This window comes from Euprymna scolopes, chromosome 7 (genome assembly GCF_053919585.1).
Source record: "Euprymna scolopes isolate OS-2025 chromosome 7, ASM5391958v1, whole genome shotgun sequence".
Taxonomy (NCBI): Eukaryota; Metazoa; Mollusca; class Cephalopoda; order Sepiida; family Sepiolidae; genus Euprymna; species Euprymna scolopes.
Genome location: NC_136488.1, coordinates 152,420,033 through 152,446,871, shown reverse-complemented (window position 1 = coordinate 152,446,871; position 26,839 = coordinate 152,420,033). Strand labels below are relative to the sequence as shown.

The 26,839-nt window shown below is 33.4% G+C and overlaps 1 protein-coding gene across 3 annotated transcripts in view; it reads left to right on the top strand.

Annotated features, from left to right (window-relative positions):
* LOC145280065 (uncharacterized) overlaps positions 1-26,839 on the top strand; it is a 46,513-nt gene that overhangs the window by 8,524 nt on the left and 11,150 nt on the right. For 2 of the 3 annotated variants that reach the window (XM_080131754.1, XM_080131756.1), the window contains exons 3-5: positions 2,532-2,670; positions 6,821-6,913; positions 12,722-13,225. In XM_080131754.1, coding sequence (XP_079987880.1) covers positions 2,532-2,646 — 115 coding nt within the window. In that variant the 3' untranslated portion in view covers positions 2,647-2,670; positions 6,821-6,913; positions 12,722-13,225. Of the gene's footprint in view, positions 1-2,531; positions 2,671-6,820; positions 6,914-12,721; positions 13,226-26,839 lie in introns of those variants that run through there. The other variant, XM_080131755.1, reaches the window with a different exon arrangement.

The following is a 26,839-nucleotide window of genomic DNA, read 5'->3' as shown; positions in this document are numbered from 1 at the left end:
CATTCTCACTTTTATAACTATACTGGATACATACATGTGTGTGTGTGTGTGACTAGAAGTATATCCAGAATCGGTAAAATCAATTACCCAAACAGAACGGTTCGCACCATTTTTATGTACCTCTTTTTGAAGATAAAAATCAAAATATAATGATACTAAGTACATGATTTTGATTCTAACAAAAATGTCTAAAATTTAAGTTAAAGAAGTTTTAAGAAAAAAATTGAAATTCAGAATTTTTTGTTTAATTGATGTCCAATAATTTTGGATAAAATTTTATGAAAATTGAAATGATTTTGTTCATTTCTCATTCATTGCCCCCCCCCTTTTTTCTTTTAACCAAATTATTTATTTATTTATTTTTTTATATAGAATTTTGTTAGTTAAATTTAATTATGGAAATGCATTTTAATGAATAAACTTATTAGCAGATTTTCATGTATTGAAAACCATTTCCATTCCAAAATTGCATAACTAGAGACTAAAACATTACATAAACAATTTATAGTTTTATAACAATTTGGTTCAGTTTCAATTGGCATTTTAAAGACAACATATTTCTTAAGTCTCAGCCTTTGAAATTATTTTATATTAAAAAGATTACATTAGTTTGGTTTTAAGAAGTTTGTTTATATAGATTCATATGTATAGGATCCATTCCTAAAGTAACTGATTATTTATTGTGAAACACAGTTGCTAGGTATAAGGGTTGCTAGTGTGGGCTATATTTAGTTTAATACAAAGGGGCATAAAAAATGTCTTTCCAAACCTATTGACCCCCCCCCTCTCTCCTGGTCATATTTTCTTTCTCTCCATCTTCCCTATACATCATACTAGCTAGCTTTGTCAGCTTGCTATCATTTCGCCAAGTGTCCTACTTGAGATACTTGAAACTAAAATGTTAAAAATTAAACATTTCATATTTGTTGTAAATATAGATAATTTTTATCCAAAGTATTTTTTTAAAATAAAATAGCAAAAAAGTGAAAAAAGGACATCAGTTTGAGTGTGCTTTCTTTTTTTTTTTTTCTTTTTTTTTCTTTTTTTTTTTTCCTTTTTTTTCTTTTTTTTTTTAGGAAGCAGTTAGTTACTCTTACCCTGTTTTCTATATTGCTCACGGGAAAAAGACGAATGAGAAGTCAATCAACTTATCCCTGTTCTGAACTATTGCGTATGCCTATCTTCCTTTTTAGTTTAGTTAAAATTACTTTCATTCAAAATTAATCTGCAGATATTATAAGGTTTACTAATTTATCATCTTTTTTTTTTATAATCATTTTAATTATTAATATCAACAATAACCTCAATATATGGAGAAAATAGGACAATGGAATTACAAATGTATGACAACAAACATTAATTTATTATGAACTATTTAAAAAAAAAAGTTATGCGAATTAGACATTTTGTCTTTCATCTGCTAAAATTTAAGTTATCTTACCTTGAGTGTATTCATGTGTGTACCAATACAAAAATGTTCTTTGTGTGCAAGTTTTTGAGAGATGCGATATCGCGTGTGTTCAGGTAAAAGGAAAAAGGAAACAGAAGGAAAAGGTTAAAAGCAAGTGACCTAGATGTCAAAAATTCTCTTTAAAATGTCTTCCTACAACATGCAAAAAGCTTTGCCTACAGAAGTCGCTGAGGAAGTTAAGGATATTTTCAATGCACCTCTTGGTGACAATCCATACAACACGCTAAGACAAGTCATCCTTGAACAAACAGGCACATTGGAAATAACTTTTCAACAACTTATCTCTTGGTGACCAAAAACCCTGTCAGCTTTTGAAGCAGATGAAAAGTTTGGCACATGCATTATGGGACAATAACATCCTCCAGCAACTGTGGTTAGACAAATTGCCACAATTGTCTCACATGCTGTCAGTTACCATTTGGAAATACTAGGTGCTGTATGCCATCTCTTCTAATCAAGATATACATGAGAAGGGATTGCATATGGATTTATATTCTCTATATACTTCCACTTTCAATGAAAGGTGGAATGTCAAGGGCTAGGCAAATACAATAAAAAGTGATGTTACTGGTTTTTCAATGTAAAATTAAGTCCGTTGGATTCTCAAATTTTAATAGATAACCTTGATAAATCAATATTTTATTCCACCTAATTTGTCTTTTTCCTTCCAATATGTTTTTACAATATCAATATGACTTGTTTTGTTTCTTCTGAAAAATACTTATTCACACTAGGAAGATTGTAACAATAGACACATTTTGGAGGTAGGAGGAGTCAATAATGACCCTTTAAAAAAATTAATTTATACAACATTATTAAATTCTATATGAAATTATTTTTCAGCTACCAGATAAGCATTTACATTTGTTTGAATTGCATGCTACAAAGAATCAAATGTTCACCTTAGTGTATTTTTAATGATAAAAGTATTTTTATAGAAACATTAGCATGCCACCTTGTATTGCCTGATTATAAAATATGCTTAAATATATTTTAATTTCTTTTTGACAGAGCAGATACTTTGATTGAGTTTACTAATTTTTTGTTCAAAATCTTGTAGCATCATGGCAAGAGGACAGCAGAAGATTCAGTCACAGCAAAAGAAAGCCCAAAAGATGGAAAAATTGAAAAAATCTGCCAGTCACAACCAAAAGGAAGCAGCCGCAGCAACTTAAAATTACAAGTGTAAAGTTTGCATGGTGGGTCTCTCTCTCATATATATATATATATATATATATATATATATATATATATTATTATTATTATTATTATTTCTATTTCTCTCTAACCCCTTCTCTTTTGCTCTACTTCCTCCCACTTCTTGCTCTACCCCTTGTATCTGTATTTCTACATTTCTCTCTCTACCAACCCCTTCTTCTCTCCTTAACCACTCTCTCCCTTGCCCCATCTCTATCTAAATACATAAATTATTTAGGTTTGATTGACACCAGATTCACTTATTAAATATTTTATTGATTGTAAATAAGAATTTGAAATCAAATTACTTTACTTAATTGTTTTCTCAACTTGGTTGTTTCCATATTAATACAATGCCTAAAACAGTTGTTTCAAATCTGTGGTTTCTTCAGACATCTTTTTTCATTTACCTGATTTCACCCATTTACTTACTAAGAATTGAAGTAGGTTGAAGGGCAGAAAGACTAGTATTGTCTTGTATAAATCTCCATTTTCACATATTTGTTCACATGATTTTTTTTAAACTGTTAATTCTCATGTAGTCTGTTCTGATGTACCCGTCATAAATGTTAGCATTTCTGTGAAGTGGTTAGATCATACCATACCCAATCAGTGCATTAATTTCAGCTGATCTTTGAAGGACTATTTCAGCTTCTTCAGGGAATCATAGACAGCAGGGAGAGACCCCTTAGCACCAGTTCTTTCCTTAAACTTTTGGCATCCAAAGAATTTTCTTACCTTCTTGCTTCACTTTCAGGCAGTTTTTACTTTTGCTAACCTATACCTATACTACATGCCGTCGGCAACTTAAATACTTTTCATTATGCTTCGTAAAATGTTTTATTTTCCATTTATAACTACCATTTTAGTTAATGCAAAAATGTAAGTTGGTTTTAACAATCTATATTAAGATTAGCTCCTATACCAATGTCTTATAGTATGTACACTAAAAAGGTTTTTTTTATTTTTCCAGTCTAGTGTATGGAGTAAACAGCTTCATCTTATGATCTCTTGTTTGATTATTTATAACAAGAATGAATAATAACAAAAAAAAAACATTTGGATTATTCAGATTTGTGTTCTCGCGTTGAGTATAACATTTCTGCCAACATAATCTCCAACCTTCTTCAGGTGTATCTTGTCAAATGTGGAAAACTATACGAAGGTGAGACATGTTACTCACTAAAAAGTAAGGTTAGAAGAACACCAAAAAAGCCATAATATAAGATCCTGAAAAGTCAGATATGGTTGATCACATATGGAAGGGAAAAAGGAAATCATCTTGCCTTATGAGACAAAGTAAAAATTATAGATGGAAGGACGGTGGAGAGTAAGATAACTCAAAAAAGTAGCACATATGCTAAATGATCATCTACTAAGTAGACCTAGTATAGAATTTAATACAATATGGTAACCATTAATTATAAATAACAGACAAGAGCTTCATAATAAACATGTGATAAGTAGAAATCTATATGTTGTATATTGGACTCCCATGTATCATCAAGTTACCTAAATGAGGTGCTTATTGTTATAGAGATTATGAAATACAAAATATTCAGAAAGAATGTTTCGTTTACAAAAAAGGAATGTTATTGAAACAAATTAGGTATTTTAGAATAATAAAATGTTAAATATTTATATAATAACTTTGGAATTTTAGAAACATAAATAAAATAAATTTCATTTTTCTCTTCCCTGCAACCTCTATCTCACAGAAGAGATGTTGCGAGTCTGTCTCTGCTTTATCATTATTTTCATGGCAAGTGCTTGATTGAGCTTCAATCTATGGTCCCCCCTCACCAAACTTTCACAAGAAACACTCGTCTAGCTGAAAACGCTATCAATAATCCCCCCCTCTTTATCTGTGCCTAAACATCGATTCCATGAACAAAGCTTCTTTCTTAGAACTGCACGCCCGTGGAATTGTCTTCCGTTTTCCTGCTTTCCAGTTGATTACAATATGGTTGTCTTCAAGTCCAACATAAACAAGTTCTTGATGAGCCGTTCTACTTAAGTTAACAAATTTACCGAATTTCCATTACTAACGATTACTATATTGTCTAATTGACTACTGTACACTCTTAACCCTTATCCTTGAGTGATCTCTGGGCCTTGATAAGTGGTTACGCCTATGTAAAAAAAAAAAAATACAATTCTGAATTTTTGAGATGAGATGTGAATGCTTGTGTTATGTTGATTAATCGAACTATTATTCTCATCTTAGGTGTTATTAGCACAACGTTTCGGTTGCTGCAACCTACGACCTTCTTCGGGTGTTGAAAACATGCTTCTTTTTCTCTACTAAGGGAAAGAGGGTTGGCTCTGCATTACAAGAATTCGAACCGTGTATATTTGAGGGTGGGTCCGTAGATCATAAAGAAGGTTCAATCTTCAGGGGTCACTAAGATATTTTTTAAAGGCTTTCCTATGACTTTTCGGGATATCTATACTAATTGTTAATATTAGTAAAAAAAATGTTCTACAAAACAGAGGCTCGATACCCATACATATTTTTTTTTTCTTTTTGTGAAGTTACCTGCCTTTGGTTGGGCATATGTCATGTTTTCTTTTTCAGTGATTTTGTGATTAGGGGCATCCAAATGAAGTTTAGTTATATGCTGGATTAATTAATTTTATATATTTTTTATCATATGTGCTGCCTCTTTAAGTTTTCTTGCATTGTTTTTTTTTTTTTTTTGCAGATCTCTAATCATCTCTCTTACTCTCAAAGTTCATCTTTATCACTTCCTCTCATTTTTTTAATCTATTTTTGCTAACTGAACTTGCTACCTCAACATCTACTAACCCAAGAACTCTCATCCATCCATTCATTCAATGCATGATCATACCATTGAAGCCTCTGGTTCTACACATATTTCCCTGTACCATCTAGATTTAATCTCCCTCTGAGGTCAACCAAACTAAGCCTCTCTTTAAGACTTCCTTTACCCATCCACTGTATTATTCTCATATCATTTCTCTTCATGCAATGTATGTCCTCAACTCTCACTGGTCAGGTTTTGCTTCCATGCATCATCGCCTTTTGTACTCGTGTCTGAGAGAGACCAATACTATTAGCTCGGGTAGCTGTCTATATTGAGTTCCTCAAATCCCTTCTTTCAGTACATAGACTCCACTGAAAAAAGACAATCAATTTTATTAACATTAAACTGTAATAAACAAAACATAGGGTTTAAACAATAAATTTTTTTATTAACAAAAAAAATTCTAAATCGCTTATTAAATCATATTTATTGATGACTATCGCATATTTATGTTGCCTCGGAGTGACTGTGTGTGTTCTTCTTTCCAACTTTAGTCTCATTGTAACATTTTTGTCTATTTTTGATTTTTGTAATTTTTTAAATTCCATCTTTTGCCATTTATGATTGTCTTCTGCAAACACTCCAAGATGTTGTGAAAACCGAGAATACAAAATTACTATTGTTATTGGATTTGAATTAAAGCGTCTGTTAAAAAAAAAATAAAGATAGTGTTGGCAACAAAATGGTTTGTATTTAAGTTTGGGCATTATCAAATTTAATTGTAAAGTAAAATATTTTAAAAGGTAAGTTCATTTATTTCCTAAATAAACAAAATAATCTTGTTGATTGGTCCTAAAGTAAGTTTTGTGTTCTGTCAGTTTCAATTTTTTTTTTTTTTTGCTATAAACAAATGAACGTGACTTGTACATTTTCCTCTTTTTTATGTGCATATTAGGATATTCTATAGAAATTTGAGGAAACTATTCTGTTTTTCAAGCCTTCAATGAATTGTAAATTGAACTTTTGAAAATGATTAACTAAAATTAATGTTAGTATTTCATGATTAGACCACAGGGGTTGCTTATTGAGGATATATGTGAGAATGTTTGTTGTCTAATACAGAAAAGAAAAGAGATAAGAAACGAAGGAAATGAACATTCTCCACTTAGATCTGTAGTGTAGGAGGGTATGATTGTCTGAAGAAAAGCATCTTTTTTATGGAGGGGATGGGTTTTATCTGTGTATTTTGTCTGTATAAGAAAAGAAAAGAGAAAGCAAAATTTCTCCAGTAAAATCTGATTATAATTTAACGCATTATTTTTGAATGCTCCAAAATCTTTTACTATTTTCTTTTATAGTGAATTTATTTGTTTTCAAATTTCAGTCTTTAATACCAGATGTAAAAACCTACAAACAACATTTTGAAAATAAACATCCCAAAGTTACTTTGCCAGAAGAATTGAATGACGTCTGACAGGTGAGAAATTGTTGAATTGTCACCCCTCTCCTTTCTTGACTATTTATTTTGTTATCTAAACTAGATTTTTTTTTTATTTCCCTGGATAAAATAACATTTAAAATTTGTATGTTTAACTAAAATAAAATATTGAAGTCGATAGATTTTGAGTTGAGATCGCATAGAAATTTGAAAGTAAAGTAGAAAGCAAAGTTAGCAAATGATGTTGGCTTTAGAATTAGAAATTTTAATCATTTTGTGATGTGTGCCATTTGCAACAGCAAATTTTAAATAACACTTAAAAACTTGAATTCTGAGCTAAATGAGTTTGTCCTTTGCAAAATTAAATAGAGCTAACCATTTTTAGTGGCACCTTTGTAATTAATGCATTGGCCATTTTCTATTCTAAAATTTTTTAAACACATTATGGCACCAGGATTAATCAGTAAACACCCATACTATATCTCTATACTTAATAAAACAGGAAAGTTTGTTTTTTATTTATTTATTTTTTTTTTTGTCTTTCCCCTGTTTACAAAATGATAGTACAGGGTGGAACAATAAATTTAAAGAAAACAACATTACGGCTTTATTTTAAAATATTTAAATTAAAAAAAAAATCAATTTAGGTAACTTGATTACTGACATCTATTCAATGTAGCCACCTTCAGCCTCAATCACTGCCTCGATACGGGTCCAGAACTGGGAGCATGCCTTTTCCACAAGCGCCAGTGGGAACCGGCAATCAGGCTGGCTTTGGTGTTGTGTGAGGTCATGTTGGTGATGTCTTTGGGGAAGGAGGGGAGGCAGTGAGAGAAGGGTACAAAGTCGTAGCACTCCTGAAGCCAAGCCTGTGTCTCTTTGAACTTGTGGGTCAGCACCGAGTCCTGCTACCACACCCAGGGTTTGCTAGCGGCCACCTTATTGCACTAGGGGATCACCACACTCTTCAGCACATCCAGGTACACTTTGATGTTGACTTTGAAGCCTACTTCGAAGATGTGTGTTGGCATGATGTGGCCGTCACTTGAAATCACACAAAAGATCATAACCGTGGCCGGAAACTTTGGAGCTGTGCCTTCAAGCATTGAACCATTTGGATTTGCGTTTTGAGGGTGCTGGCAATGGCCCTATTGTCATAACTTAGGTCGGTAAAGAGCATGAGTTGTACAGTGGCACATCTCCGATCTCTCTTACTGAACATTGTGTCATTTTCAGGCATTATAGAAGGCTCCTATCGCTCTTGGATTTGTACAATACTAGCCAACTAGTAGATGGTCTCCAACAAAAAAAGAGAACCGATTTTCATCAAGTGGAAATGGAATCATGTTCTTTCTATGGTGACAATTTTATCATTCTACTCTGTATGATAAGCTTTACAAACACCGCCTCCACACATAAATTGAAAATGGACACACTACTTGCCACTATGTTTTCTGGCTATTATCATTCAATTTTATTCACTGTCACAAATTGCTACATTATTTTTTTATTATTCGAAACCAGTCATAACGAACCATGGTAGGAGGATAACAACTAGCTTCCTAAATATTTTCTACTGTGACTATCCCAGCTAAGATCAGGCAAATATTTCATAGTATCCATTTTAATCAGCTGTCCACATTTTCCCTCTGTCGTACATATATTTATCGACAAAAATAATAAAGGCTCCCTTAATCATGCACTCCTTCATTTTCTAGCAATTTCATTGGTTGAACACTAGCATTTCATTAATCTGTCATTCTATAGTTTTCAATTAATGAACGTTTCAGTATTAAATTCTTAAAGATTCAAAATGGTGTCAGTGACTGGATGTTTCCACTAAAGCAATAACTTTTTCCTATTTTTGCTTTGCGTTGGTTTTAACATCCAAAATTATATTTGCAAATAAAAAAAATATCAAAACTCAAAATAATCTCTTAAAGTAAAAACAAGTACTTAAATATGTGTGTTTGCACAAAAAAACGAAAATGATTTTGCTAGTGTTGGCTCTTTGTATGTTTTTCTTTTTTCTTTCTTTTTTTTATACTTTGATTGCATTTAAAAACAAATATAAAATCATAATTTTTAGACTTTGATTGCATTGGCATTTAAGATATGTTCTTTATTTCATTTTTTTTTTTTTCAATTTGGATCTTTTTCTTTTTTCTTTAGCTTGGTTTTAACATCCTAAACTATTAACAAAAGCAAAACATCTCTTTGCTTACAAATAAGTACTCTAAGGTTTATTAGTTTTATGCAGACGTTTTATGCTTTGTACATGAATGATCTTTGGTAGCTTTCTACCAAAAGGAAATACTTCCGTTTAATTTAGAAATGAGCTCTTAATTCAGCAACAATTGCTTCGTTAGGTTAAAATCCTGTAGAACCACTTAAAATATATAAAATCGGTATGGTTTACTCTTATACTTTCGTTTTTACATTTCATATAAGTTCTTTAGAAAAACAATAACTCCCCCCCTTTTTATATTTGTAAAAAAAAAAAAAAAGCCTTAGGTGTTTGTTTATTAACAGTGTAAATAGTGTTAAAGCGATTTCTATTTTCTTCGTTTTACATCGACACTTGATTTCTAAGTGAATAATCTTTTGTTATATTTCAAGATAACCAAACATACTTTATTTTAGTTTAAATATTTTAAACGTAACGATACTGTTCCAAATTCATTACCTTTTTCTAAATGAAAAATGAACACAACACATCAAAAAAAAAAATGGTACTTGTGCATCTACGGTATCATACTGAAATAATGTTATTTTGATAGCCATTTTTAACATGGTAGGCTCTCGACAATATCTATATATATTAGTACTAGAAGCTAAAACATCAAATATTATGTACAAGAGCTTTATATAAATAACAAAGCCAATGCTTCATTTTTCAAACACATATGCTTACAGATAATTATTTATGTTTTCAAGTCCAACGTAAACAAGTTCTTGATGAACCGTTCTCCTAAGTAATCCAACTTTAAAAAAATTCCACTACCTATGTTTACTACGCTATAATCACATTTACTAATGTATACCCATTAACCTTTATCCTTGCATGGCCTCTGGGTCTTGATAAGTGGTGATTCCTGTGCGTAAAAAAAAAAAAAAAAAAAAATTTTTTTTTTTAAGTACTTTGACTCTAACAACTGCCAAGTATGAATATTTCTATTTTCTTCGTTTTATATTGATACCTGATTTCTAAGTGAATAATCTTTTGTTATATTTCAAGATGACTAAACATACTTTATTTTAGTTTAAATATTTCTTTAAACGTAACGATACTGTTCCAACTTAATTACTTTTTTCTAAATGAAAAACAAACACAACACATTAAATAAAAAAAATGGGTACTTGCGCATCTACAGTATCATGCTGAAATGTTATTTCAAAAGCCATTCTTAACATGGCAATGGGGAGGGGTGTCTTTCTTACTGTTTTGTATTTTTATCTAACAATAAAATATACAAAAAATACTGTAAAAAATCGAATTTGACTTGCAAATACTATCAAAAAAAAATTAAACTAATTAAAGTAATGTAGATGCGTAAGCATAAAAATATTAAAAAATAGTTAACAATTAATCAACTTACAATATCAACAGTGGCTTCCTAAACAATCTTCTGCACTTTATTGAAAGACATTCACTCACAAAACTTAGTAGCAAAGTTTACACGGGTACACCTGAAAACGGTGTGCATCCTCATAGGCTGATGGAGACAGAAATTCAAGCTCCTAAAAAGACATACTGCATGTCTTTTATCAACAACTGCTTCATGAAATTTTTGGTGTGAAACACATTTTTATTTCTCTAGATTCTACTCATGCTGATGACCGACAGATTCTGCAATTCAATTTAAAAGGCTTTGGTAACCAATTAAATTATATTTTGCTATTACAATACACAAAACCAAAATATTATATATATATATATATATTTTTTTTTTATTACATTTTCACCTCAAACAAGGCACATTGCCACTTTGGTGTAGGGGGCTACTATCAGGGGCAACAACTACTGGGGTACTATGTAGGGATTTGGGCAGCAAGATGTCGGTTCACATTGCACTTGAACTTCTGCACATCAGTACAGTTGGGGAAGCAGGGACCTGGAATGGAATTCCAAAGTCTAGTGGTTCTGGGGAAGAAACTACTGGAGTAGAAAGATCTTTTACATCTAGGGATCTCTACAGTGTGGGGGTATGATTTAGCAGCCTGTCGGGTTTGTTGAGGGTGTTCACGTCGTGGGAGCACAAGTGCTTGCAGTTCGTCAGAGCATTCACCATTAAAATACTTGTAGAACAGGCAGAGGGATGCACTGTTTCGTTGATTTTTACAGAAGTTGGTTTCATCGTAGCTTCACCTTGCTTTACCCATGGGCAGATTCATGTATGATGTTCACACGTAGGCTCCCGACAATATATGTATTAATACCAGAAGCTAAAACATCAAATATTATGTACAAGTGTTACAAGAAAAGGCTGTCCCCTTTCCATGTAAATAAGAAGAACATTAGATAAGTGGAAAATGAGATTAGGATGAGCCGAGATTCGAACCTTGTAAGCAAGATTCAGAAATAGATTTAGAATTGGAATGTTAGAATTTAGCTATTGTTTAATTCTATATAAAATAGTTAGATATTGTTTGTATTGTAAAAAGAATTTGATTGTGCGTTCTTTTATGAAAACTGAATTAAAAATGTCAGCTAAAAAGAATGAACAATACAAAATAAAAATATATTGTAAGAAAATAGGTTAGTTGAGAATTCTTTGTGGTCGAAAGTGTGTTTGGAACATGTGCTTAGCCACGTGAGTTGCTCACGTTTTGGAACCACACATCTGACGTCATAGCAAAAAGGGAATTCTCAATATAGGAGCTAGTTTTTAGTCAGAGAAAAGGCAGTCAAGTTCGAACAGTCAGCAGAGTCGGTCGGAAAGAGCTGACATGGTCAGAGGAGGGTCCCCTTAGAGGCGAAGGGGTAGAAGTTTAACCATGTAGAACCAATGTGAATTCATGACATCAAATCATTTGACCGGTCAAATGAAATAATCACCATCGATATTTGTAACTGTTGTCTTCGTGTCGTCATTCAACAACTGAAAGGTAAATGTGTTTTATCTATCGTCGTCTTATAATGAACTTTGTATAACTCCCCCCCTTCCAAGTAATGTGTCTCCTCCTCCAACATAAGTAATGATTCTCCCCTCTGATATAAAAGAACAGTATTACACATTCCTTCAATAAGGAATTCTCATCATCTCACTCTGTTATAAATGTCATGTCTCCCTCATTGTTAATATGAATTCTGCATCATCTTAAATATGACCCCATCCCTATTCAACACAAGAGCTTTATACAAATAACAAACACATTTACTTAAAAAATTCATTTATGTCATTTCATATTCATATGTACTTTGACTCTAACAAACACGAAACAACTGCCAAGCACCAATAGCCAACTCTTTATTGGTCTACTTTTTCAACAACATTCATCATAACCACTGTTCTAGAATACATTCATATATAACTATTAATTCTAATATCACATTTTATTTACTTCATACAATCAACTATTCATTACTGATAATTAAAAAGCAGTTTAAAATTTTTTAAATCCTACTTTGATCAACTAAACTAGAAAGATACAACATTAATAATAGCACTATTGTTTGTTATAAATTTTCACTATGAAAATTGTTTGATCAGAGAGAAAAGAGACAGACACCACTAATATAGATTTTAATAAATTTTCTTTGTATTGAGCTTTTAAAAATATTTTTGAACATTTTTTTTTCTAAATGTTTTTTTTTTTTTTTTTTGCTCTTAATATCATTTCTAGACTTGGAAAGTCGACAGCCAGCGCTACAACCATGATACTAAGACATTGCCACACGTGGTGATTCGTGCTGCTTTGCCCTCTGTAGTCGATAACATGGCTACTCCACCACCAGCACCAATTTCAGCATCACTTTTCTTTCTTTACAATCCAACTATTTCTATTCTAAGTGGGAGAAGAAGAGGAGGAGGAGCCATGCGGAGGAGGGGTAGGAAGGGAGGGGGTGGAACAGCTTGTCCTCCACCTTTTCACCAACTCTATCTTTTGACTGTCTGCCATTGGTATCTATGTTGTACAGCCTATCATCATTATTTCTGTTGTCTTTTACTACTTGTACTCTTGTGTCGTCTCGAGAGGGGCGCCGGATTACCTTGCCCCTCTCCACTTATGTATAAGATATGTATCAATCACACTGCATCTCAACCCCAGGCTCTTTTCTCTCATGACCTCTCAATCACTGTAGGTAATTTATTCTATTGTAATAAAGTTTCATTTTTTTCTTCCGCATTTTTACTTTTGAACTTTTATCCTTTTCTCTTTTAATCCACTTCAAGGTTCTATAAACTGATTTCATTTTTATTTTTTTTATTTTTTTACAATAATAAAAATAAAGTACTGCTTTAAATCTTAAATAAATGAGGAGACTTTCGTTTCAATCTCGACTTCATTCATTAAAGCCACTTGATGGAGATTGAAACAGATGTTAAAAGAAAAACCACAACACTATGGCTTTTTACACCCAGCATATTAGACACTCATTTTGTGAGTTGAATTTATTTTTGTCAAAATTTGTTTTTTCATTAAAAGAAAGAAAAATATGAAATGAATAGTCTAATAAAAAAAAGAGTTTGGAATAATATATATACATACACTTGTGAACAAAAAAAAATGGGCCAAACAAATTTTATACATTTTATTGCACTAAAAGCTATATTGAACAAAAACAATTGAACAAGGAAACTTAAACGAGACTAATAACACAGAACAAGACATTTTCTTTAATAAATGCTTAGGATGGAATCACATTCCCTTTTGATTTCTTTAAAAAGATCAATCCTTTTAGACATGCTCTCAAGCAAAGTGGAACACTGTGAAGAGGAGATGCTATTCCATCCGCTTTGCACAGATTCCCGTAGTTTGTCATTGTTTGAAAATGTTCTTCCATCCAATGCACGAGATATTATGGACCAAATATCGATTGGGTTTAAATCGGGGCTTTGACCTGGCCAAAATATCACATTAATTGAATTATCAGAAAACCATTTCTTTGTGACTAGCAGTGTGTGCAGGGGCATTATCGTGTTGAAAAATAATGTTCTGAGATATTCCCAGCTTCTGGATACTTGGTAACAGTCCTGTTTCTAATATTTGAATGTATTTCTTTGCATTGATTGACTTCTCACATAATAAGTTCCCCAATTCCTGCTGCAGTAAAAGTTTCCCATACCATTATCTCTCCATTCCCGTGTTCAACTGTTATTTTTATGCAACTTTGTGAAAATCTTTCTCCAATTCTTTGATTGCACCATTCGGGAGCATCACTAACAAGACAAGATCTTGATTCATCTGACCAGAAAGCATTCCTGAACCAATCTGTATCTTTCTTGCCATAATACGAGAAAAATCTCTTTCCATCATTGATGTTCTTCTTAGATAAAAATGGCTTCTTTGCACACCTTTTAGAAGAAAATCCCGTTTTTTTTCATTTGTCTAGATATTGTATATCTAGAAATAGAATTTCCAGCTCCTGTTTTGAATTCTTTGCTATGGTCAACATAAGTTTTCTTTCAATCCTTCAAAACAGTTAATTTATGCCTGTGGTCGTCCTTCAAAGTGAATGCTGTAGGGCGACCAGATCCAGATTTTCCTTTTACCAAGCATTCGACTTCGAACCTTTTGACCAATTCGCTTCACTACAGAAAGAGATGTTTTCACTTTTTCTTTTCTTAAAATATCAAAAATCTGCTTGTAAGTCATTCTGGACTGCCTTCATCCTGCAATTCGTTTTTTTATATCCTCGCCAAGATGCGGTCTGACCATTTTTAGGATTAATTCTGCCACTTATTATTATGTGCTATAATAATAATGATCTGCAAAATAGAAATTTTCAGTTAAAATTAACAAAAATTCATGGAAAAATATTGAAAAATCGATTTCTTCCTTCTTTCACTCTTGGCCCTTTTTTTTTTTTTTTTTTTTTTTTTTTTTGCTCATAAGTGTGTGTGTACAACCATGACCACTGAGAGACAAGGCCGATTAACTGAAAAATTACACAACGCATAGTAGGCAAATCTGTCAGACTGATGATAATGAATGAGAGCTTTTTGAAAAAGAGCATTAGAACATTAAAAAAGAAAAGTAAGGAACACAGTTCGATTAATACTGAAACTGAACTTTATTCAATATAAAATGTAAAGATTATATGTTGAAATATTTAAATAACTATTACTTTTAATACAGAAATTATATTTAAAGTTTCGGTTTTTTGTTCTTCTTTGTCCATTTTTTTTTTTTTTTTTTTCATCAAAAAGTGTAAAGTACTTTCATCAGTTACATGGTTAGGAATCCTATACTCTGCTATAGTCTTCATTTTCATATCAGTGCAGAATACATGAATATGAAAATGAAGTTCACATAACAAAAGAAATAATCTGAAACACAATCATACCATAATGTGAACATTGGTTAAAAACTAAGAAAATATATATTTTAATAATATGATATTAAATTAGTGTGATGTTGAATTTGGGAGTGAACATTATTATTATTTATTTCACTCACTAGGTGTTGTCACACAGGCCATGATCAGTGATCGCTCACTGGCAGTAACCTGTGGTGTTCTCTGGAGACCGAGTGACAAGTCTCCCCAGATTTTCAGTGTACTTCACCTCTTGACCACTCGTGCAGATGATTGCACATTATCACAACGGCCGTTTGCCATTGATTTCTCGTTGGCATTGGCCAATGATGTTTCCTGGGGTTTGGGTGACAAAAAGCCTCCCCAGGGTACCAGATTTCTCTGCCTACTTCCAGTGGAGATCTGGTTAGTACTCTCCCACCTCGGTTTTTCCATCCTCCCTGACCCTTCACAACTAGTTGGTGTGGCGCCAGTTACTGTCATCTACACTAGTTTTATTATTATTATTATTATAATAGTGCTTGTGCAGTGTATTAAATTTAAATACTAGGTCACATAATTTAGAAATATTCTTTAAAGCTGATTTATTATTTTTATTTTTTATTTTATTATTTTGCATTTAAAACCGACGGTAATTTCTAAAAATTTATAATTACTTATTTTAATTTTTAAGAAACGATTTTCTTTTTTTTTTATTTAGAAAATTTACTCGATATTGCCTAGGATTTATTTTAATAATTATACCATACCAAGTGTATTTAAATGCAGCATTGACCGGGAAACAGATTTTTTTTGTAATTTTTATGATATAAATTTTTTTACCATACATGATATAGTTTTTTTTTTTTTGTTTTTTTTAACATTTGTTACGAAAAAGTTATTAACAAACCTTAACAAATATAAACGATTACATAAATTGATAAATAAATTTTTTTTGTTAAGGTGATCCGTTTCTTTTCGTTTTAAAACAATGCATTTAGTAATTTTATTTTATTAAAGAAATTTAAGATTTTCTTTCTGTAGAACAAAAGGTAAATATACGTTATTTTATATTTTAAAAGTATTTTCTACTTGTATTACTAATAGTTCAGCCCAGCTTTGCTCAGGCCTTATGTACTGTTCATAACTTTATGTGCATATATATATATATATATATATATATATATATATATATATATATATATATATATTAAAACGTTTGACTCATGTCCAGGTAACCTACATCTAAAATTTCAAGTGTTTGGACCCAAAATTGCCGGAGGAGTTTGGTAGAATCTGCAAAGGTCAACTCTTTCAACTTTGACCTCTTGACAGCCAGATTTTTGCCCAAAACTGATTAAAAAGTTTACTGCACGTCTGAATACCTTTTATGTAAAATTTCAAATCTTTAGACCGATATTGGCTTTTGAACTTTGACCCCTTGCCAACCAAATTTTCAGCCCCAAAAAAAATAGAATAGACTTTATGTAAAATTCCAAATGTTTAGACCAAAAATCGGCTGACTTTGGTCAAATTTTTCAAACTTCAACTCTAATTTTGACCTCCTTAACATTTATTATTTTGGGCTCAAATCAAATTAAAACTTTTGATCCATGTCCAAGTAATCTGCATCTAAAATTTCAAGTGTTTAGACCCAAAATTGGCAGAGGAGTTTGGTAGGTCAAATCGTTGAAATTCACCCCTTGAAAGCTAAATTTCTGCTCGAAATTCGATTAAAAACAATTTGCCAAATCTCAATACCCTTTATGTCAAATCTCAAGTCTGCAGACTGGATATTAACAAAGTAGTTTGGTAGGGAAATGTACACACACAGACAATTTCAATTTTATATTAGCAGTTCAGTCTAGCTTTGCTCGGGCTCTATATACTGTTCATAACTTTCCCTACGTGTGAATACACTTTATGTAAGATTTCAAATGTTTAGGCCAAAATTTGTCTGAGTAATTTCGTAGCGACCGCAGAAGTCATTTTTTTTTTAACTTTGACCCCTTAACATTTATTGTTTTGGTCTCAAATCAAAATACAAAGTTTGACCCATGTCCAAGTAACCTACATCTAAAATTTCAAGTGTTTAGACCCAAAATTGGCGGAGAAATTTCGTAGAATATGCAAAGGTCAACTCTTTCAACTTTGACCTTTCGGCAACCAGATTTTCGCCCCAAAACTGATTAAAATGCTTGCCGCATGTCTGAATACCCATTATGTATAAATTTCCAATGTTAAGACCCAAAAAAAGAAAGCTTGCCCTATGTCTGACTATCCTTTATGTAAAATTTCAAATGTTTCGACCAGAAATTGGCTGAGTAATTTGGTAAAGACCGCAGAGGTCAATTTTTTTTTTTTTTTAATTTGATCCCAATTTTGACCCCTTGACATTTATTTATTTGGGCTCAAATCATATTATAAAGTTTGATCCATGTCCAAGTAGCATACATTTAAAATTTCAAGGAGTTTAGTAGAGTTTTCAAAAATCAAATCATTGAACATTGATCCCTTAACAACCAAATTTCTGTCAAAAAACCGATTAAAAAGATTTTCCCAAATCTCAATACTCCTTATGTCAAATCTCAAGGCTGTAGCCCAAAAATTGACAGTTATTTGATATGGAAATGTACACACACACACACGCAGACAGACATTTTCACTTTTAGAGATATACTAGCATTTCAGCCCGGGTGTTTGGATGTGTGTATTGAGCAAAAAAAAAAAGTGGTAGTAGAAAGGCAGGCTCGAAACCATACCACAAAGGACGAAAAAAACGGGGGGAAAAATGTGACGTCTTTGTCGTTATGACCACCGCCAAACCGGAGGTGATGTAGGTTTTAATTAAGGCTAGACAATAGTAAGGAGAAGATGACTTTAAAAAATATTGGCAAAAAAAAGTGCCCAGTTGAAGGTGAAGATATTAATGTTTTTAGCCAATTTTTCGATATTTGTCGTCTGAAAGGTCGAACTTCAAAATGATACTGATCTTGTAAAAACCCGTCGCCTCTGTCGAAAGTTTTTAGCACACATGCAAACATACATACATACATACATACATTTATATATTGGTAACTAAAAGTTTTCGACCCAAACTGATTAAAAAGCTTGGCCTATCTCTGAATACCCTTTATGTAAAATTTCAAATGTTTAGACCAGAAAGTGTCTGAGTAATTTCGTAGAAACCGCAGAGGTCAAATGTTTTAAAAAGTTTTGACCCTTATTATGACCCCTTAACATTTATTGTTTTGGGCTCAAATCAAGTTATTAAGTTAGATCCATGTCCAAGGAACCTATATCTAAAATTTCAAGTGTTTAGACCCAAAATTGTCAGAGGAGTTTGGTAGAGTTCTCAAAGGTCAAATCGTTGAACTTTGACTCCTTAATAGCCAAATTCCTGTCTGAAAACGAATTACACAGATTTTCTCAAATCTCAGTACCCTGTATATCAAATTTCGAGTCTGTAGACTTAAAATTGACAGTTATAGCGTAGGGAAATGTACTGACACACACACAGACACGTTCATTTTTATAGCTATTATAGATAGACAGGAACCTGTGTGTCAACGCGATTATGGCAAACTAAGGAAATATACTAGTTCAAAAAAAAAATAATAATAAAATCAGTTTTAATAAAATATGCATCAAGTGTGCTTGAAAGCCAAATTACAACATAATATTAAGAAAATAAACAAATATTTTACTTGTTTGAAATTTATGAAATAAATATATTTCAGAGCTATACTCCACCCCCAGTATGTTGTTTTCTTTCTTTTTTTTTTCTTCTTCCTTGCCATGTTTGTAAAGATTAAAGAAAAGTCTGTTTGTAAAGAGTCGTGCATTGTATTGATAGGATTCAAAGCATGTTTTGAACTCTATCAAAACAGGATAGGAAACACTGAGCAGCTTCTGCCCAGATGTGGCAACAGTGCTCCATTTTAGGATGTACTTGTCTATAATACAGATAGAGAATTACATCAGCAGTGAGTTATCTACGGAAGTGGTAGAATGATCCAACCATTTTACCATCGATCTTGACAACAGATTGGATATATGTGTTCCGTTTTAGATCAGGAGTGAAAGTCAATCCCAAAAGTTCATTAAAACATGGTGCTTCCTCAAGACAAGAGCCATTCATTTCAAAATAGGCCAGATGGGGATCAAATCATTAATGATGGAAAGAGAGAAGTTTGATTTTAGATGCATTAAAATTAACCAGCCACCTTTTTCCCCATTGTACTATGTGCTCAAGATCAGAAGAGAGAGAGAATCAGAAAGAACTTTGTCACTGCCGGCCTTTGAAGTGTTGCCATAGATTGTGGTGTTGCCTGCGTAAATGTCTATGTGATTTGGGGGATCATTGATGAAGATCAGGAAGAGAGTTGGGCCCAGGGTAGAACCCCGAGGGATACCAGTATTGATACTATAAGCTGCTAATTTCTGCCCATTGACGACTACTCTTATGAACATATTAGAGACAAAGGATTTAATAACTGAGAGGACATAGCTGGCAATCTTGTGAAGCTTTGGATATGTAAAGAGCTATTGCTCTAGATATGAAGCTTCCATCAAGATTCACTAATCCTATACGATATAACAGTTATTTCTACTGAGGTAGTTGACCACTGCTCTGTTTATCACAGATTCCAGCAACTTACTCATGATGCACAGGAGACTGATTGGTCTGTACGGAGAGGGAGATGACCAATTTCTAGAATTTTAAAATATAGAACAGACTGATGAAGTTTCTAGGGTGTTGGGAAGCATTTCTCCTTAAGGCAACATTTAAACAGCCTTGCAAGTATGGGAACTAGTTGCGGTTGAAGCTTTTTGAGCACTATGTTGGAATGCCATCAGGGCCAGTTGATTTACTGGAATCAAGGTCTTTGATAAGTTTGGCAACATCACGCACAGATATTTGTATGCCGCATAGTATGTTTTCAGTCACAGGAGGAAATATGGCGAGGTAGACAGCCATGGTTGCAAAAGGTAGAATTTGCAGCAAAGTTCTCGGCAAAGAGTTTTGCTTTGTTAGATGCAGACGAAATTACATGGCTCTTTTCAGAAGCCTATTTGTTATTTGCCAAAAATGGTGGGAACTAAGCTGCTGTTCAGCTATTTTAAACTTGACATATTGAGCATATGAATGTCTCATTTTTTATTACTCTTTTAAAGTGGTTTTTAGCAGTCTTAAAGGTGGCTTTAGTTTCATAACATCTATTTTGTTAAAAGTAATTGAAATAGTGGTTTCTGTGCATAATGACAGCAGCATATTTTGGAGTGAAGCACGGTTGGCTGTCAGGCTTTTGCTTGAATTTCTTGATGGGTATGAAGCAGTCTATACTGACAATTAAATGAATAAAAGAAAAAGAAATGATCACAGCATAGGATTTGAACACAGTATAGTCAACCTAACACATTAGGTTGGAGAATTTGTTGAAAGCCCTACATTTGTACAGAATACAGGTTATCCTAAGCACAAATCAGTTATGTTGGTATGGTCATGTGGAGTGTTCAAACAAGACCATATGGAGTGAAATTTGGAGACAGTTAATCGCTGAACTATGGAACTTGTGTAATACAAAAAGTTTGACCTCTGAACAAGGGAAAAAATGATATTAAATAAATAGCAGAAGATGTACCAAGAAGAAATGGTGTGTCATTCCCTGACGACATTATGTAAGCTGTACTTGAAACTATGGTTGAGAACTAAAAATTAAAATGTGTGTAGCAGAAATCTCTATGTCTCCCTCTGAGAGAGATGAAGATGGAAGCATCTTGTGTTATTTGGTTGTAATTTAATTATTCTATTTTCCTATATGGAATAGTTTTACTCAATATTAATACTAATTCATTAAGATGATCTAATTAAAAACAAATAAATAAATTAGAAAACCTTTTTTTTGTAAATTAACATCACTTGCCACAAAGCATAAGGGAGAGAGGGAAGGAGGAAGGGGGTGGCTTACTCACTTGCCTGATTCCTATATTTCTTTCTTTCTCTTTCAAAATTACCTAAATGGTAATTTATATGAGTTTTAGTTTTGTATTTACAAGAAAATTATGAAATGTCTAGTGAACTTCACAAAGTGACAACCATCTGGCAAAGTCAGTTCGTGTTAAAATAATTGTTAAAGAGAAGGAATTTAATATTTTTCAGATGATGTATTTTTGGTATTTACATGTTTCAAATTGTTATTCTCATTTTGGTTAGTACTATCCTTGACCTTGAAGTGGTATTTTCTTTTTAGCTCTTTACATCAAGTGGCTTTATGCCTTGTCTGGATTTCCATAAAAAAAAATATAAATGGATATTTCAATTAAAGACGCAATAAATTGATTATGTGATAAAAAAAGTTGACATGTATGAAACTGCTATAATCAACAAAAGTGACTAAAATACTGCAAGTTAATTTGAATTTGGGCTTCAATAATTTCTTCAGCCGGGAAGTCAATCTGTGTGTCACATGATTCATTTGTTGTTCATTTGATGAGTGTTTGTGTAAAGGTGGTCAAAACCTGCAAATTGTATGGTGCTGGATGTGACAGTGGTAAATAATTTGGTGGCAAAATGTTTTTTGAAAGAAAAAATTCATTAGATGTTACCTATAAGTTCTTCTGGTAAAGGTGTATTTGGATGTTGGCTTTCAAAATGTTCTCTGTAAGTCTCCACATCTGGCATGAAACACTACAATGTTAGAGGTGAAAATAGTTCAGAAATTTGATTAAAATAAGGAAAAGTGATTGGATAAGTGTAAAATGACTTCTTACAAAAGTTTCGACCCATAAACAATTCACTACATAAGAATATACAGTAATGCCACTAAATCTAGTATTGAGTTGATTGTGAAAAAAAATTGTTTAGGCATTAAAAAATGCTTTTTATGTTAAATATTATGACATGAGAAGTCATTTTGAGTTGATATTTATTTTATTTTAAGCATCTAAACACAAGAAATACATGATTTAAATATGTAAACATTGCTGAAAAACTAACATGGCTGATACAAGATGGCCATGTTAGGTTTAAGCAATAATACTTATGTTCGTATATAGTAAAAAAAATCTATTTAATTTCTACAAAGATTCATTAAAATATAAGTCTAAATATGAAAAATAATTGGGAAAATGTTAGTAATTAATTTTTAATTCAAAAAACACAATTTAAATGTTTTTAGAATAATATTTAAAAATACATCCACATTTGGCAAATTTTTAGTCTTTGGTCTAGTCAGTGGAATATTTCTGTGACAAATAACTTAACCAAAGGTTTCAATAAACCAAGAATCATTTTATGGCTTTCTATATCCACCTCAATCTTAATTTCGTTTTACAATCTGTATACAGAAATGTGATAGGGAGGTGGATCTGCCTTCAGGCTGAAAACCGTGGACTCATTTGAATTCCTAAGTGTAAGTAATACAGACAGAATCAAAGAAGAATTGATACCAAATGTTATTTCACACTTTCGTGTGAAAATTCACAAATTGATTTATACCTCATTCAATTCAAAGTTTGCAAATGCTAGATGAGGGGCCAGACAAAAGTCTACTGGACAAAACCCAACTGGACAAAAGCTGAGAGCATAAAATAAATAGTTAAGATTAAAAAAATAAACTTTTTCTATTCTACTACAGAGAGCTGAACCTAAGGCCATGTCTTCGAAGTTTTTTTTTTTTTTTTTTTTTTTACAAGGGTGTCACCACTTATCAAGGCCCAGAGGCCACTCAAGGATAAGGGTTAATAGGTATACATTAGTCATTGTGATTTTAGCATAGTAAACAGTGGGAATTTTGAAACTTGGATTACTTAGGGGGACGATTCAATTAGAACTTGTTCACATTGGACTTTTTCTTTTTTTTTTTTTTTTCATAGGTATCAACTCATTATCAAGGTCAAAGAGGCAACTCAAGGATAAGGGTTAAAGAGTGTACAGTAGAAATTGGACAATATAATAATCATTAGTAATGAAAATTTGTTAAATTTGATAACTTATATGGAACGGCTCATCAAGAACTTATTTACGTTAGACTTGAAGACAACCATATTGTAGTCAGCCGGAAAGCAGGAAAACGGAAGACAATTCCACAGGCGTGCAGTTCTAATAAAAAAGCTTTGTTCATGGAATCTACGTTTAGGTTTAGGCACAGATAAAGAGTAGGGGGAATTATTGATAGTGTTTACAGCTAGACGAGTGTTTCTTGTGAAAGTTTTGCGAGGGGGGGGCCATAGATTGAAGCTCAGTCGAACACTTTCCATGAAAATAACGATACATCAGAGACAAACTCGCAACATCTCTTCTGTGAGATAGAGGTTGCAAGGAAGAGAAAAGGACATCTCCTACGAGGCTACAAAGTCTATTTTGAACTCTATCAAGGCAGGCCAAGTCCTTTCTAGCAGCTCCTGCCCAGATGTGGCAACAGTATTCCATCCTTGGACGTACCTGGCTCTTATATAGATAGAGAATTGCATCAGCAGTGAGATATCTACTGGATCGATAGAAAGATCCCACCATTTTTCCAGCGGCCTTGGCAACAGATTTGATGTACGTGTTCCATTTAAGATCAGGAGTAATGGTCAATCCCAGAAGCTTGTCAAAACTTGAGGCCTCCTGAAGACGCGAGCCATTCATTTCAATTGATGCCAGATGTGGATCAGAATGTTGATGATGTAAAGAGAGGAGCTTGGTTTTAGATGCATTAAAAGTAACCAGCCACTCCTTTCCCCCATTGTACTACATGCTCAAGATCAGAGGAGAGAGAATTGGAGAGAACTTGGTCGTTTACTGTCTTAGATGTACTACCATAAATGGTAGTGTCGTCAGCATAAATGTCTACAAATGATGTAAGGATGTGATTTGGAAGATCATTAATGTAGATCAGGAAAAGAGTTGGGCCCAGGATGGACCCCTGAGGGACACCAGCATTAATACTGTGGGCTTCTGATTTTTGCCCCTCAACTACTACTCTTATGAACCTATCAGAAAGAAATGATTTAATAATTGAGAAGACATTTCCAGCTATACCATAACTAGAGATCTTATGAAGTAAACCTTTATGCCATACCCTATCAAAGGCCTTAGATATGTCAAGAGCAATTGCCCTAGAAAGGTTGCCTCCGTCGAGAGATTTGCTAATCCTATGAGATATAACTGTAAGCACATCTGCTGTAGATCTAGCAGAACGGAAACCATATTGAGTGTCACTAAGAAGGTTATTTTTGTTGAGATGGTTGATTACTTCTGTATTTAACACAGATTCCAGCAACTTACTCATGACGCACAGGAGACTTATTGGCCTGTACTGAGAGGGGGATGAGCGATCACATGAATTCTTAAATACAGGGCATACTGATGAGATTTTCCAGGGAGATGGGAAACTATTCTCCTTAAGACAACGTTTAAATAGTTTTGTAAGTATGGGCGCTAGTTCAGGTCAAAGTTTTTTGAGTACTATAATTGGAATACCGTCAGGGCCAGTTGCTTTACTGGAATCAAGGTTTTTGATTAGCTTGGCAACATCACGTACAGATATACGTATATCACATAGTGTGTTTTCAGATACAGGAGGAAATATTGGGGGTTGGCGGCCTTGATCGCAAAAGGTAGATTAGCTGCAAAATTCTTGACAAAGAGTTTGGCTTTGTCTGATGCTGACGAGATTACCTCAGGTCCATTGATGATAGTTGGAATGGAGTGCACACTTCTGTTCAGAATTCTGTTTGCTATTTGCCAAAACTAATGGGAACCAAGCCGCTGCTCAGCTACTTTGGACTTAACAGATTGAGCATACAACCATCTTGCGTTCTTTATTACTTTCTTACAATGGTTGCTGGCAGTCCTGAAAGCGGCTTTAGTTTCCATACATCTATTACGTTGGAAACAGTGGAAAAAGTGATTTCTGTGCGCAATGGCAGCAGCACATTCTGGAGAGAACCATGGCTGGCTGTTAGGTTTTTGCTGAAACTTTTTCGAGGGTATGAAATGATCAATACCTACAATTAACCATTCCGTCAGGTCTAATACTATAGAGGACACATCCTTTTTAAATATGGAATGCAGAGGTAGATCAGTTATAAATGTACGGAAGCTATCCCAGTCAGCCTTAGTGTATCGATATACTGTACAATGAAGAGGTACGTCTGGGGACTTATTACATTTCATTTTTATCTTAATTGATACAACAGAGTGGTCGGAAGATCCAAGAGGCGACAGAACAGAAACTGAACATAGTTCAGGGCAAGTTGTGAGAAAAAGGTCTAGTAGGCTAGCATACTGGCCGTCATTGTCGGGCACACGGGTGGGTTTCTGAACAATCTGAGTGAGGTCATAGGCAATGGAGAAATCATGACAGAACCTCCCCTCATCATCGGTCTTGTTTGAGTGGGTCAACCATTCGACGTTGTGAACATTGAAATCTCCACATACGTGAATGTTAGCTGAAGGATAAGCAGATAGGACTTGGTCAATTTTCTCAGATATGCTTTTAAATATAGTAACTCCGCTGTTGTGGGGGCGATAGAGAGTAAATAAAAATGCCGTAGTGTGAGCTAAAGCAACCCGGAAGCACATATAGGGTAAGTTAGGATCTTCCCTGGAGATGTCCCTACCACATGGAAAGCTATCTTTAATATAGGCACATATTCCATGCCCATGGCGATCTTGGGGGTCAGATTTAGAGGTTAAGTTAGAGTATCCTTTAATTGCGAACTCTTCTAGGGAAATAGCCTGTCCAATGCCAGTTTCACTTAAAAATAAAAAGTCTGGTTTAGTCTCCTGTAATTGGGTTTCAACCTCTGGAAGGTTAGAACGTAGACCCCTGATGTTGGAGAAGGAGACATGGTAGTAGGGGTCTACGTTGGAAGTTGGAGAACCGGGTTTAATCGTGTATTTTTTCTTGAAACTTGTCATGATGAAATTTTGAAATTTGTGGACTAGGTCGTCAGATTTACTTAGAGCAGGACAGAGAGGGGAAATTAAAAGAGAAAAAGAAACGAAGAATTTTTTTTTTTATTTGTAGCTAATGATAAGGTAAAGCCGTAACAATTACCCACTAGTATGGCATCGAGAGGCCCCACCAGAAGCTACTGCATGGTCCAGAATCCATTCACCAAATGGCAATACAGCAGCCCCAGTACTTTGCACCTGCTGATAGGACAGCCTCCTTAGTGGTTAATCCAAGGTTCGGGTCCCTGACTATCAGGCGGATAACGTCAGCCCAGACAAAACGTTTACCTCCAGCACCCTTACTAGTGACATGGCTACAATGATAGACATAGAAACAGAAAATTTCCGCCATCTCAGCCAACTGTTCGCACAAAATACTGCCAACCTAGAAAACAGCTTTTTCTTCTCCCTTTGTCAGAAAAATCACTCATTAAAAAATGAGGACTGAGGGACAAATAAGAAGAAGCGAGAGTAACAGGAGCTGCCGATAACGCATCCACAATGCGTTTTCTACTCTCCATTAAAAAAAAAAAATAAATAAATAAATAAATAAAAA